This window comes from Microtus oregoni, unplaced genomic scaffold (assembly GCF_018167655.1).
Source record: "Microtus oregoni isolate MIOR12 unplaced genomic scaffold, Mior012 000032F_ref0000030, whole genome shotgun sequence".
NCBI classification, from domain to species: Eukaryota; Metazoa; Chordata; class Mammalia; order Rodentia; family Cricetidae; genus Microtus; species Microtus oregoni.
In genome coordinates, this window is record NW_024543091.1 from 15,230,793 (window position 1) to 15,243,891 (window position 13,099).

General features: G+C 41.9%; 1 protein-coding gene across 7 annotated transcripts in view; it reads left to right on the forward strand.

The window, feature by feature from the left end:
• The window catches only part of Tcf12 (transcription factor 12), a 260,476-nt gene extending 251,927 nt beyond the window's left edge, over positions 1–8,549 (forward strand). For all 7 annotated transcript variants that reach the window (XM_041679863.1, XM_041679864.1, XM_041679865.1 and 4 more), the window contains 2 exons: positions 1,149–1,302; positions 4,975–8,549. In XM_041679863.1, coding sequence (XP_041535797.1) covers positions 1,149–1,291 — 143 coding nt within the window. In that variant the 3' untranslated portion in view covers positions 1,292–1,302; positions 4,975–8,549. The remainder of the gene's footprint in view (positions 1–1,148; positions 1,303–4,974) is intronic.
• Positions 8,550–13,099: the final 4,550 nt, after the last annotated feature.

Genomic DNA, 13,099 nt, shown 5'->3' on the forward strand with positions numbered 1-13,099 from the left:
AGTTTAGTTTGAAATGATCTTTTTGTATCCATTAAGGTATTTTGAATCAGTTTATAAACTGATGTGCATGGCACTTAGCCTCGTATAACATATGCTTATAACAGAAACAAAAATTAAATAAACTGTCATAAGCAAGATACCTATGCTTACCTTTCCATTTTTTAAAAGATATATTTATGCATTTTATGTATGTGTATATTCATTTACATCTGCACACCAAAAGAGGGCATCAGACCACATGAGTCTACAGTTATAGACAGTTTTGCACCACCATGTGGGTCCTGAGGTTTGAACTCAGGGCCTCAAGAAGGCCAAACAGTGCTTTTAACTGCTGAACTATCTCTGAGACCCCACTTTTTCATTTCTCATGGTAGCCCCTATTCTTTTTACTTCTCAGAGACACCTGCATCACACATCGTATCTTGTCATCTTGGCTGTCTTCTTAAAAAGTTTTAGCATCTTCCTTGCTATACCACAGCCACAGAAAGAACTCTGTCATCTTATTCTATGTGTATATTAGGGTAGGGAAGGAAAGAATGCCATGGTCGTCTGCTTCCCTTGTTTTCATGTGTTTCCTACAAATGCATAGTTTTCTGAACGGGTAAATGTGAAGTGCAGCACAGATGTCTTTCCATTAAGAGTGTACCCGGCCTACATATTAATTCACTGTATCCTATCATAGCAGGATCCATAAAGAGAACTTGACTGACAAATAAAAGCATTTACCAAGATTTGTTTAAATATTAACATGTGGATTTCAAACAAACTAAACCCTAGAAGACCAAATAATAATCAAAAATAAAGAAAATACAAAGTGATCACTAAGAATTCTTGTGTCTCGTTTAATACTGAAGGTTTAGTTCAAGCATATCATGGTTGCCTCTGTAAATTAGAAAATTTAATATATAAAAATGAAATTACAGAGATTGATCATCCTCACAGAAAGAACAATAGCAGTTTGTTCAACTTAAAACTCAGCAGACTTTATCCTTGGCAGGAAGATAACCACAAGTTAAAGGCTATCCTGGGTAACAGAGACCAGACCAGTCAGGCCTGGAGATCCAATCTCAGTGTCACTTGCCCAACCCCTGTCCTCAGCTCCTTGTTCTGCCCTCTTACATACTGATAACAATTCTCTCCTGCTATAGAGAGGAACCTCAACCCCAAAGCAGCCTGCCTTAAGAGAAGAGAAGAAGAAAAGGTCTCTGCTGCGGCAGCAGAGCCACCAACCACACTGCCAGGAACCCATCCTGGGCTTAGTGAAACTACCAACCCTATGGGTCATCTGTAAACATCAGCCAGGTACGTATGGGTCTGGGAAGGAAGTACAAAGACACCGCTTTATTTTAAAGTGGTTAGAACTATGGAGCTACTTTCTGGCAGGCACTGGTGATTGTAAAGGTCACTTAGAATTCGGAATACTGTGATCTGTTTGCTTTTCTGTTGTCTCATCAAAACCAGTATCATTTTAGACCAAATTACTATTCAGATCATTTGAATAGCTTGCAGCTCATAAAGAGATGCCAGGTCTTCTTAGTCAGCACATTTGCTCATTCTCCAAGAAGACAATGTCATAGTGACTCCTTTCTCAAACTTCTCTGCTTCTTTCCTTGCTCCACATTCTTCTGTTCACAAGAATGGGCCATACCATGGAGTAGTCTCCGCTAACCGTCTGCATGTGGCTCCTCTCTACAAGGTCACTACTGCACACTAACCATCTGCACGTGACTCCTCTCTACAAGGTCACTACTGCACACTAACCATCTGCATGTGGCTCCTCTCTACAAGGTCACTACTGCACACTAACCATCTGCACGTGGCTCCTCTCTACAAGGTCACTACTGCACACTAACCATCTGCACGTGGCTCCTCTCTACAAGGTCACTACTGCACACTTGCACATGGATTCCTGACACAGTGTAAAATGTAAATACGTTAGGTGATACGCCCAAAGTAGCCCTCTTTCTGGTGGAGTATTATTTACTGAAGACTTCAAAGTTAATATTTTGGAAGCTGTGTGAACTATAATTATTTTTAACAGTAGCATTTTAGCTAGCAGCATGGATTAAGAATAGAACTGATAACTTCATTGGGGATTTTTGGTTTTAGCTTTTGGTTTTTTTGAGACAGGGCCTTACTATGTAACCCTCACTGGCTTAGAACTCACTATGTAGACCAGTTTGCCCTTGAACTCACAAAGATCTGCTTGCCTCTACCTCCCAACCTCCCAAGTTCTAAATTGAGGGTATGTGTTACCACTCACAGCCATAACTCCATTTTCCTAACCTGCCTTCGGTGTTGTATATAGTAATTTTTTTTTTTTTTTTTTTTTTTTGGTTTTTCGAGACAGGATTTCTCTGTGGTTTTGGAGCCTGTCCTGGAACTAGCTCTTGTAGACCAGGCTGGTCTCGAACTCACAGAGATCCGCCTGCCTCTGCCTCCCGAGTGCTGGGATTAAAGGCGTGTGCCACCACCGCCCGGCTGTATATAGTAATTTTCTAAAATTTTTTGGCAGATATAAAATAGTAGGGACAAATGGATGGAAACAGGAATATCAAATGTAGTTTCTTTTGGTTTGCTTTGTGACTATCTCGAGATAAAAATCTGGAATTTGATAGAATAGTGAGTAAGTAAACTGCTCTTTCAGTGTAGGATTTGGTTTATGCCAACACTACCAAAATCAAATTAGATTGCAGTTAAAAATGCATATGGGGAAAAAAAGGAAGAAAGGTCAGTATGCTGATAGTTATCATTGTAACATTAGCACCCTGAAGGGAACTCGATAAACACTTCCCCACAAATATCTCCATCATGACTAGGTTTTCATGTCACAGAGTCCTCAGGCAAGAGCTTGCTGATTTACACACTTTCTAAAAGGCAAGCCTTGCATTCCGTGGAAGACAAAATGTTGTAGGAAAGTAACTGGTCTGTTTCATAAATACATATTGGTTTACTAGACTCAGAGCCTGTCTTGTTTCCTGTCTGCTATTGTTGTTCTCCCCTCAGTTTATTCTTGATTTTTTTCCCCTGTTTTGCTTTCTGCTGCTTTGGAATCTCTAGCCTTATCTTTCTCTATAATGTGGAAATACTCTCACTGAGGGGCCCCTGAGGGGCCCAGTGATCATGTAAGCCTGTTCAATCCCCAGAATCCACATAGTTGGCCTTAGACCACCATAAACTCACAGTGGCAAAAGTGCTTCAGTGCTTATTAATAGTAATAGTAACAATTCAGGAAACTTATAAAAAGTTTCCAACAATTTGCCACCATTGTAAAACCAAGTAGCTTTTAATAGTTTTCGATCCCGGGAGTATCACTGTTAACAAACAGTATTGTCTTTGATTCTTCCTAAACTGTTCTATTATAAGTAATTTTAATGGAATTTTTCAGGGTTACTAATAACATGCATTATATTGGAAACATGCATGTATAAAATTTGAACTAATAAGATAATTTCTTAAATTCCTTAGACAAATATTTAGTGAGGACCTACCTTGGACCAGCAACTGGGGCTTCAGAACTTTCTGTTTAGAATAAATGAATATAAACAACCCAATATGGTGGACTGGGGGCAGCAGTGAGGGAGTGTTGTGGTTACAGTGTTGAGCAGTCAATGGGTAGAATCTGAGGTCAGTTATTGCCAACTTACCTGTTCCCAACATGGAGGTTAGCATAATTGTCTCGCTAAACTGTTATATAAATTCTTAATCATAAGCTCTCCTTTACATACATATCAGGTAAAACTCTTATAGTCACAAGTTAGCTTCACTTTCCATGATTCCAGTTACTTATAGCCAGTGTGATTCTTTGTGCTCTAACAAATAAAGCTTGCCTGAAGATCAGAGGGCAGAGCTTGCCACTAGTTAGCCATAGAGGCCAGGCAGTGGCAGCACACACCTTTTAATCTTAACACTTGGTTAGCACTTGGGAGGTGGAACAGGAAAATCAGGAGTTCAAGGCCACACTGGGTTAATTGAGATTCAACCAGTCTAAAAGAGTAAAAGCTCACATCTTTGATCCCAGAATTTGGGACCACATGCCTTTAATCCCAGAATTAGGGAAGGTGGAGACAGGAAGTGATATGGCTGGGTGAAGAGAGGAATATAAGGCTGGAGGAGGTGGGCTCAGTCCCATTCAGTCTGAGAATTTAGTAGAGGTAAGAAGTCTCTCTGGTGGCTGGCTCTTTCTTTGATTTTTCAGCATTTACCCTGATACCTGACTCCGGGTTTTTATTATTAAGATCAATTAGAATTCTTACTACACAACAGTAGTCCATAAACAGTTTGTAATGAAGGCTGGGTGTGGTGGCACGTCTTTTTAACCCCAATACTTCAAGGCAGAGACAGGTGGATTTCTATAAGTTCTAAGCTTGCCTGATTTTCATAGCAAATTCCAAGCCAGCAAGGATACATAGTAAGACCCTGTCTCCAAAAAACATGGGTGGTTTTGATATGCTATATATAATAAAATTGCATTCAGTCCTTTTGCTCTGTCTAATGTATCTACTCCATGTGCACTGCTTACATGCTGCTCACTAAGTAGCCATTTTGGTTATCATACCCACTACCATAAGTACTTGTTGAAGCAGTCCCTATGTCCCTATCATACTTACTAATGGCCCCAAAGCATAAACTTAAATTATAATATATTGTTAAAAGTCTTCTATTTTATTGTTTATTTGCCCATATTTTTCTTTGCCTAACTTGTAAACTTTATCCTAAGCATTTATGTATAGGAAAAAAATCGTAGTGCAAGTAAGATTTAGTTCTTTACAGAGTTTCAGGCGCCCAATGAGGGTATTGGGTCATAGCTCCCTCAGATGAGGAAGAACTTCTGATACCTTAAAAGAAAGAGACTCTTGTATAAGTCACTTGGGCCACTTTAGTGCAAACCTAGGTATAATGAACAACTATTGGATTTGGGGGAGTGGTATTATTTTTGATAATTGTATACTAACTGCCCTCTTTCTGCCACAGTTCCAGCGTCATCAGTAGGCTAGAGAGAAGGTGACCTCTCCTCATAAAGACTTGGACAACTCAGATTATCTGAAGACACAAACCTGACAGGAGAAGAAAAACAAAACACTTGAAGCAAGAAACTCAAATTTAATCCTATGATCAAAGTAGCTGGTCAACACTTCCATCAGAAGTGAGGATAGGAAGCTCATCAGAGAAGGCCGGCCCATGAGGTGTTTGCAGTGTATCATTCTGCTGTAAGCAATGTGTCGCTTCTGCACAATCAGAGACTGTCTCATCTCTCCACTCAACGTGGAAGTTGCCTTGTGCCTAAACTGAATTGACAAATGCATTGTAACTACAAATTTTATTTATTGTTATGGAACTGTGAGGTCTACATATAAAGGGAAAAAGTTCATGTGGGAAGCTGATGTACACTCAGCTGATGCCAGCATTGTTAAAGCTGTTCACAAAGCAGTGGCAACCATTGGCCCTTAGCATTCCCGGCATACCTGTTAGTGTCTTAAAAAGGAAGGGAGTCCTTTGTTGCCCTCTCCGACCTTCGCCATATGAATAGTGTTTTCCATGAAATAGGAAAATATTACTTGGTATAGCATTCTCTCTTCTTTTTTCACTCATTTTTATTTTCTCTTTGTGGGTGTTATATTTGATCTGAGTCCGCATAGTTTATGGTCACAGTCCAGAACCCTCCTCCAGCCCTGTGTGCTTTGTTCATGTCCTTGCAGTGATAAGCAGACACCATCTGTGACCATAGCCTAGCTAAGATTTTGAAAGGGGAAATTTTGTCCCCTGGATTTGCCCCCAAATAAACATTGCTTTATTTCTAATAATCACTAAGACTTTTCAGGCTTCTAGGTTTCATAGTAAAGCTATAATAGCAAGAAATGTAACTTACAAGGGAGAGTCTACTTTTTAGAAATTGCTTTGTTTTCCAAGCAGTAAGTACTACATAATATGGTACTTGTAAAGTGTTAGCTGTAAGTAAGCACAAAATGCATTCAATACAGTACAAAGATGACTTTTCAGGCCATGATCATGATGAGCGTAACAGAACCCGGGAGTCCCCGGGACAGGCAGTCTGAACGCACACAACCACTCCAGGCTAATTACCTATGGAATCCAAGAGCAATGGTCACATTTCCTTACCCTGGCCTTTACTTCTCTGTCCTTTGGTTGACTGATCAGTGCGGTTGGGGCAGGGTGTGATTTAATCACCTACAAACCACCTGCCTTTGCCCTAGGAAGAGCTAGATTAGCGCTGAGCTGTACTTGTCATTCCATCTTAGCATTACTCATTAAAGCCCCTCTATCTCTAATCCTTCATACTTGTATTTAAGACACGGTAATCACTTTGAACTTCCATGAAATCTGTCTTCCACCACAGCAGCGCTGGGAGAGAAAAACATGCTGAACATGATGGTCTTGGCTAAGTAACTCCTTTAGAGCCAGTATCAGTGGCAGTCTGCACACAGAAGAAAAATCCCAAGTCATTCTGTAACTTAAAACAACGGAGAATTTGAAAGAACAAAAGTTATTAAGACAGCACTTCAGATCTCCATCAGGACTATTTCTAACAAGTCAGTCTTTGGTGAATTTAGTGGACTTAGGTTGCATATGTTCTCCAGTTATATCAGACTACCTGTGGCCTTGTTCTTCATTTCAGTGTTAATCGGCTCAAACAGAAGTTGTTGCTTATGATGTGTGAGTGAACATAAGCCACTGCCTGGCCTTTTTCTTCAGAGCTTGTTGTCTTTTTCGCTATATTAGACTTTGCAGTATGCCCAGAAGCTTTCCTTCATAAAATAGAAAGAAAAAAAAACATTTGGCTTATTTTTCACTGTAGCTAGTCTTTTATACAATAATCTTGTAAGAAAATTTCTTGAATTCTAAATATTACTCTTTCTAGATTTTTGAAATCAAAAATTTTCAGTAAAAAGTTTCTTACTTTATTTTATTATATTAGGTAGTTAAAGAAAATGTAGGGTTATTTACCATAACCTGTTCATTAATATCAGAAATTTACAATAGCATTTTAAGAGCATAGTAGGTTCTAGCATACCGTGTAGTTCCTATGGAGTATTGTGAGAGCGAATTGTTGGGAGATGAGCTGCTTTTCATCTTGTTCTCCAGTTTCCATTGTCGATTTATTGCAGATTTGTATCCTGTGTCAAATTCAAGGTATTATTGATAAACCTTTTCAACCAGCAGCAAGAAGTTCAAATTTTTTTTTCTGTCACTGTAACAGAAAACGCAGTATGTATATAACATTTATGTAGCAATAAATGTGCCATCCTTTTTTTAACATAGTAAACTAGTGAGTTTTTTACACTTATGTTTCCCACAGAATAATGTATTTTGTCTTCTTTTCTCTACCTCCTTCCTCCTAGAAAGTCTCAAACTGCTTTTCCTGTCTGCACTAACTGTGCTTCACGGGTGACCCTGCAGGACAGATGGGCCTGGGAAAGCTAAGATGACACATCCCAACCTGCACAGTTCTCTTGCCCTCTCTTCTGATGCTGGCCTCTTAAGCCTTTACCTGAAGGTGGGACAAACAGAAGTCTGTAGTAGAGAAAATCTCCTCTTGCAGATGTAGAGAAGAATGAAGATGATGGGAAAGGACTTCAGATGAGGGTTTTATTAACAGCCCTTAAAACACCCTCATAATCTTTTCTGGCTCTCTTCTCTCACCTACAACCAAAAATAAATAAGCAATCAAACCTGCCATAGTAGGGGGATGGCAATGTAATTAAAAGCTTATTCATCCATTTTTAACACTACATTCATACACACATGTATACATGTATGCATGCATTGAACTTCTATGAGAACTTCATGAGAAGCCTGAGATAAGGACCATCTGGAGGTCTTTTGCATGAAGAAACCAGGTGGATTTTGAGATTTGATATTCATGTGAGGCACAGCAGATCATTTTACTTCTTATGTGGTTTGATAAATATAAACCTTTTAGTTTTATACAAAATGACAAACTAAAAAAAACCTTCATACAGGAAGAAAATATCTGGTGTTAGAAGTGAAACAGATTTGGAGAGCTAGTCACCTTGCCTCATTGACAGGTTTATAAGATCGCGCCCAGAAAAATCATGTGTCTAGGAGCACTTAGAGCCGGTCAAGACTTAAAACATTTCCTACAAAAGCCCTGTCTTCAATTTTTTTCTCTCTGTATAACTTCTAAGGGATTCAACTCAATGGTTTCATTTTTTTTATTTATTTCCACTAATTTCCCTCTAGTTGATGAATGCTTTTTTTTCCTTACAAACTCAATTATTTTAAATAGACATCACATAAGGGGTGGGTGTACTTGAGCCGTGTGTGTGTGTGTGTGTGTGTGTGTGTGTGTGTGTGTGTTTAGCTAAAGAGTATTAGTTTTGGCATCAGTCAGTTGATTTAAATCCAAGCTCAACGTCTAATTAACTCCTTTTCCTTATCTGGAAAGTGGAGAATCTGTACAAGAATTGTGTAAGTATTGAATGAAACAATGTATGGAAAGCTCTATCGTGATTCCTATCACATAGTAAGGACTCAATAAATTATGAATATTTTTAAAATAAATAGTATTTTAACCAGTTCCTGGATGGTTCCTCTTCAGCCACTGTGGGGAGTGACTTGTAACCCCAGGAGATAGCAGGCTGTGTCTGTGGGAGCCTACATCTTCTGCAGTCCTCCAGTGAAAGGTGGCACTGCTTCTGGTTTCCATTGTTGGTGTATTGAGGATTTGTGGGTTTTCAAAATAAGGTTTTTCTGTGTAGTCCTAGAAGTCCTAGAACTAACTTTGTAGACTAGGCTGGCCTCAAACTCAGAGATCTGCTTGCCTCTGCCTCTGAGGTGCTAGGGTTAAAGATGTGACCACTACACTGACTGAAGATTTATCATCACATACCAGTAGAATGAGCCTGAAGGCTTTGCCCAGTGCCCGTTGTGGGGGGGGGGGGGGAGTGCTGTCAGTCTTGGTTCCAGGAAGCAGATGCCAAGGGGCAAGTTCAGAGTATAAATGGTCTTATTGGAAGGAGTGAATAGGCAGGGATGGCCTTTGAGCCTTGATTCAGACCTGCCATCTGAACAGAGTGAGCAAGGAGGAGGGTCACTTGACTCCTGGAAGGACATGCACAACCCTGCAGTGGTTAACAGCAGAGAGCTGTGCCAGTTGCACACCTGAGTGTTCAAGTCTCAGGCCTCTGAACTCTGCAGCAAGGTGTTAACAGCAACTTCCCAAAATGAGAACCTTAAATGGAGGCCTTGAAGTTAAACTACTGTGACTGCCAACAGCTCCTATACAACTTAGCAGAACAAAATCGAAGCCTTTTGAAGTCATTGAGAAGGAAGTGGACCTTAGTCTGCTGCAATGATTTTCCTTCTGGCTCTCGACAGCCAGTGGACTTACACATGTAGAAGAATGAGGCCCGAACTTCCCAGGACTCTGGTGAGTAAATCTAGGTACAACCCCCTGTGGGTGCTGTGCTTGGTGTTCTGGAGTCCTTCACAGTGGAGAGTGGACAGTGCATGTCTTTGGGGCCAACCTGTGCAAAGCCTGTTTCCTCATTTGGGTGTTTCCCTACGATCTTGCTGGGTTCTTGAGCATAGTCATAGGAAAGACGACTCTAGTCTAGAATGTATTCATAAGGGCTCGGTCCCAAGTTGCGTGAAGTGGGTGTGGTGCTGCGTGCCTCAGGAGGAAGAAGCAGGAAGATCAAAAGTTTAAGGTCATCTTCAGTTTACACTGAGTTTGACGGACACCCTAGCTTGCATGAGACCCTGTCTCAAGCTACAAATCACAAATGAACTTATAAAAGGCATCCACTTTTCTGTCTACTAACAGTTATCAAAGACACAGACCTCACAGCGGCTACAAAATACATGCCCCATGGCGCATCGATGACACAGGCAGACAAAACACCCAGACACAAAATGAGAAACTTAATAATAACCAGCCAGGCATGGTAGTTGTGCGAGACTAAGGAAGATTGGCAGTTTTTATTTGGGTGTTTGTATGTGTGGGAATGTGCACTTGGGTGCAGGTGTCCTTAGAGAACAGAGGTTATGGATCCACTGGAGTTGTAAACCCCAACACTTGTTGAGCAGTGGTGGCACACGCCTTTAATCCTAGCACTCGGGAGGCAGAGGCAGGTGGATCTCTTTGAGTTCGTGGCCAGCCTGGTCTACAGAGCAAGTTTCAAGACAGCCAGAGCAACACAAAGAATCCCTGTCTCGGAAAACAAAAAAGCATTTGAGCTGGAAATCAACTTTGGGTTCTTTGAAGACCAGGAAGTGCTCTTAACCACTGAGCCATTTCTAGCCTGAGACTTATTCCTTCGTTTTATTGTCATTTTGAGACCTTAAACGACAGCCTTGGCTAGCCTGGAACTCACCGTGTAGACCAGGCTGGCCTCAAACTCACAGAGATCCTCCTGCCTCTGCCTCCCAAGTGCTGGGATTAAAGGTGTGTGCCACCACCTCATTCATCTGTTGGTGGACATCTAATGCAGTTCTAGCTGTTGTAAATAGGACAATGATAAGCATAATATCTCTGTGGTACAGCTTACAGATTTCTAGGTATTCTCACTATTAAAAAAAGCATGAAGTAATATGCTAATTACCTCAATTGAGTCATTCTATAATATAAATATTTCAAAGCATTATGGTATATGCAGTAATTACAATTTAACTTGTCAGTTAAAACGTTTAAACCTTTTTATGCTGATGCCGGATTTGGTTCCCAAAGGTCTTAAACCAGTCTGCAGTGTGCACATTTCAGTTACCGCTGTTCTTAGATTTCTAACTTCCCCGGAGTTGGGAAACAGATGGTGTGTTTTCCCCTCCAGAGACAAAAACCACCTTTGAGTCTCTGGAGATTTCGCCTGAAGATACCCCAAGTGACAGCAAGAATCTCTGGAAGCTGTAGCCACGCTCTCTCTTGTACTCGGAACGGTTTTGTGTGTTCCTGGCCGTATGCAGCCACGGCCATTGTTGGGCTAATGTGACAGCCCTAGAGAAGGCTGGTGGCAGGGCTTCTTCTCAGCCTACAGGAAGGAGCACTTGGTTCTAGCCTGCTATCATGATGTTTTGTACTCATTTTCCTAGTACTCTTAGTGGTCACCCTCATGGATGGTGCCTCTAGCAGCCCAGTCATGAAGTTGCACTGCCATCCCCCTACCCCTGATCTCCAGGACCTTGGACATTTGATAGCGCTGCCTTGTGGTACCTACCTCACAGTAGAGTAGCCATGAAAAGCAGGTTCCCCACCTCCAGCCCAGTTCTCCCAACTCCTCTCTTGTCAGGCTAGATGCCCTGCCCCTTGGCCTCCATCCAAGCCTCCAGGCCATTGTGCCTTGTCTTCATTAAGGCCTGAAAGGAGCGTGTGTGCTTTCAGACTCTGAGCAAGAAGTTATTGATCAACACTGATAGCAGGAGTAGCTTGATCCTCCCCGAACGGCAGAGATTAATTAGCTTGATTCCCAAGCATAATTCTTAATTAGGCACAGGAAGAAAGGAAAAAACACAAAGGAACTATTCTTCCCCTAAGGACTGCTGACCTTCTGCCTAAGGTGAAGAGGGAGGAGTAGGAAGTGGGAGGCAGACCCAGGTAAACACGTACTCGCACTGTACACACATCCTGCTGGGTCCAAACCTGTGCAGGTCATGTGGACATGCGTGTTTCTCTTGTTTGCTTCCCTCCTGGCCCGCTGATGCACAGAGAAGGCCCAATCAAGCCCCAAGCTTTGAAGTTCCTACTCTAGGCTGTGTATGTCTGTGGAGAATTCAGCTGCACTTGCTTCAAGTGGAAACGTTGGGCAGGAAGAGGACATTGTCCTGAAACTTGCCTAAAAACACTGAAAGAAACCATTTCCTGCATCCAGGAAGCAGGAGTTTCTTTGAATTCCTGACATTTTCTAGAACTTTTGGTCCATGGCCCCACTAGTTCTCTGCTGATAGGGGCAGGACAATTGGTGTAGGAAGGAGCTGTGACTTAGCAAATGCAAGAAATATCCATGAGCCACCCGCCGCTAAGCTTCGCTTTTCTCTTCACACGAGCTTCTTGGTAGGTGTTAGAATTATTGAGGAGGTGCACGGCATATAGTAGGTTCTTGGAGCATAGGAGCTTCCAGTCCTCCCTACTAAGGAAAGCAAACCAAGGGAACAACTTGTCAGAAAATGAATTACAGGCGATTAATTCACCAACACACATACAAAAAAACGTGTTAGGTATGTTTTGACCCAGTATTTCTGAAATCCAGTCACATGATGAACATAGACAAACTGTAATGACTATAAGCAGTGTGACCTGGGAAGACAGAGGATTTGGCTGCCAAACCAGGGTCAGAGTAGGCGCCAGGAAGAACTGCCAACCTGAGTCCTGGGTAACATTCTGTTCAGGAAGCAGTTAGAAAGCAGTGGCTAATGGATGTGGAGCTAGTGTTAAGGCCACTTGGAAGACCTTGACATAGATGGGAAGTCACATTACAGTGCCCTGCCTCATGACAACCACGACTCACACCTCCACTAAAACAGATCATCCATCCAGCTCTTTTAAGCCTCTGTAGGACAATCTTATCCAAACAACCAGTTATAGGCCAACTCCTGGGGCAATTTGGACCCTGACCACCGGATAGTTGATGCATTCAGAAACCATCAGATGTGACTGTGGGGCTGTTTCTCTACAAGTCTTTCTTGTCTTGTACAAGTATGTATTGAAAAGTGTGACGACCTCATGGTAGGACATGTGAAACTCATATGGTGTGTTGGGGAGCCAGAAGGGGAATACAAATGGAACTGTACTGGCTGTTGTCCTCTGTTAAGCTGGGTGGGAGTCATTATGCACTACTTCAGAAAATACGTGAGTGTAGAGGGAAGTGCTTAAACAGGAAGGGGCTTTGTAATCATTCCTGACTGTCCTGGGAGGAATGAGACGCTGCTTTCTGCTTAGTCAGATGAATAAGCCTGTGAGGAAGCATACCTACGTCGAGCAGCTCAAGCTCCAGAGTCTCTGAGGAACAAGCCTCTACATGGGAGACAGCAGGGCAGGAGACAGGAGCATAGCACAAGTGATGTAGGGATATAAGGCTGGAAAGGGCCATGGGGCCAGGACAGAGGCCTCAGCACAGGGTATCAT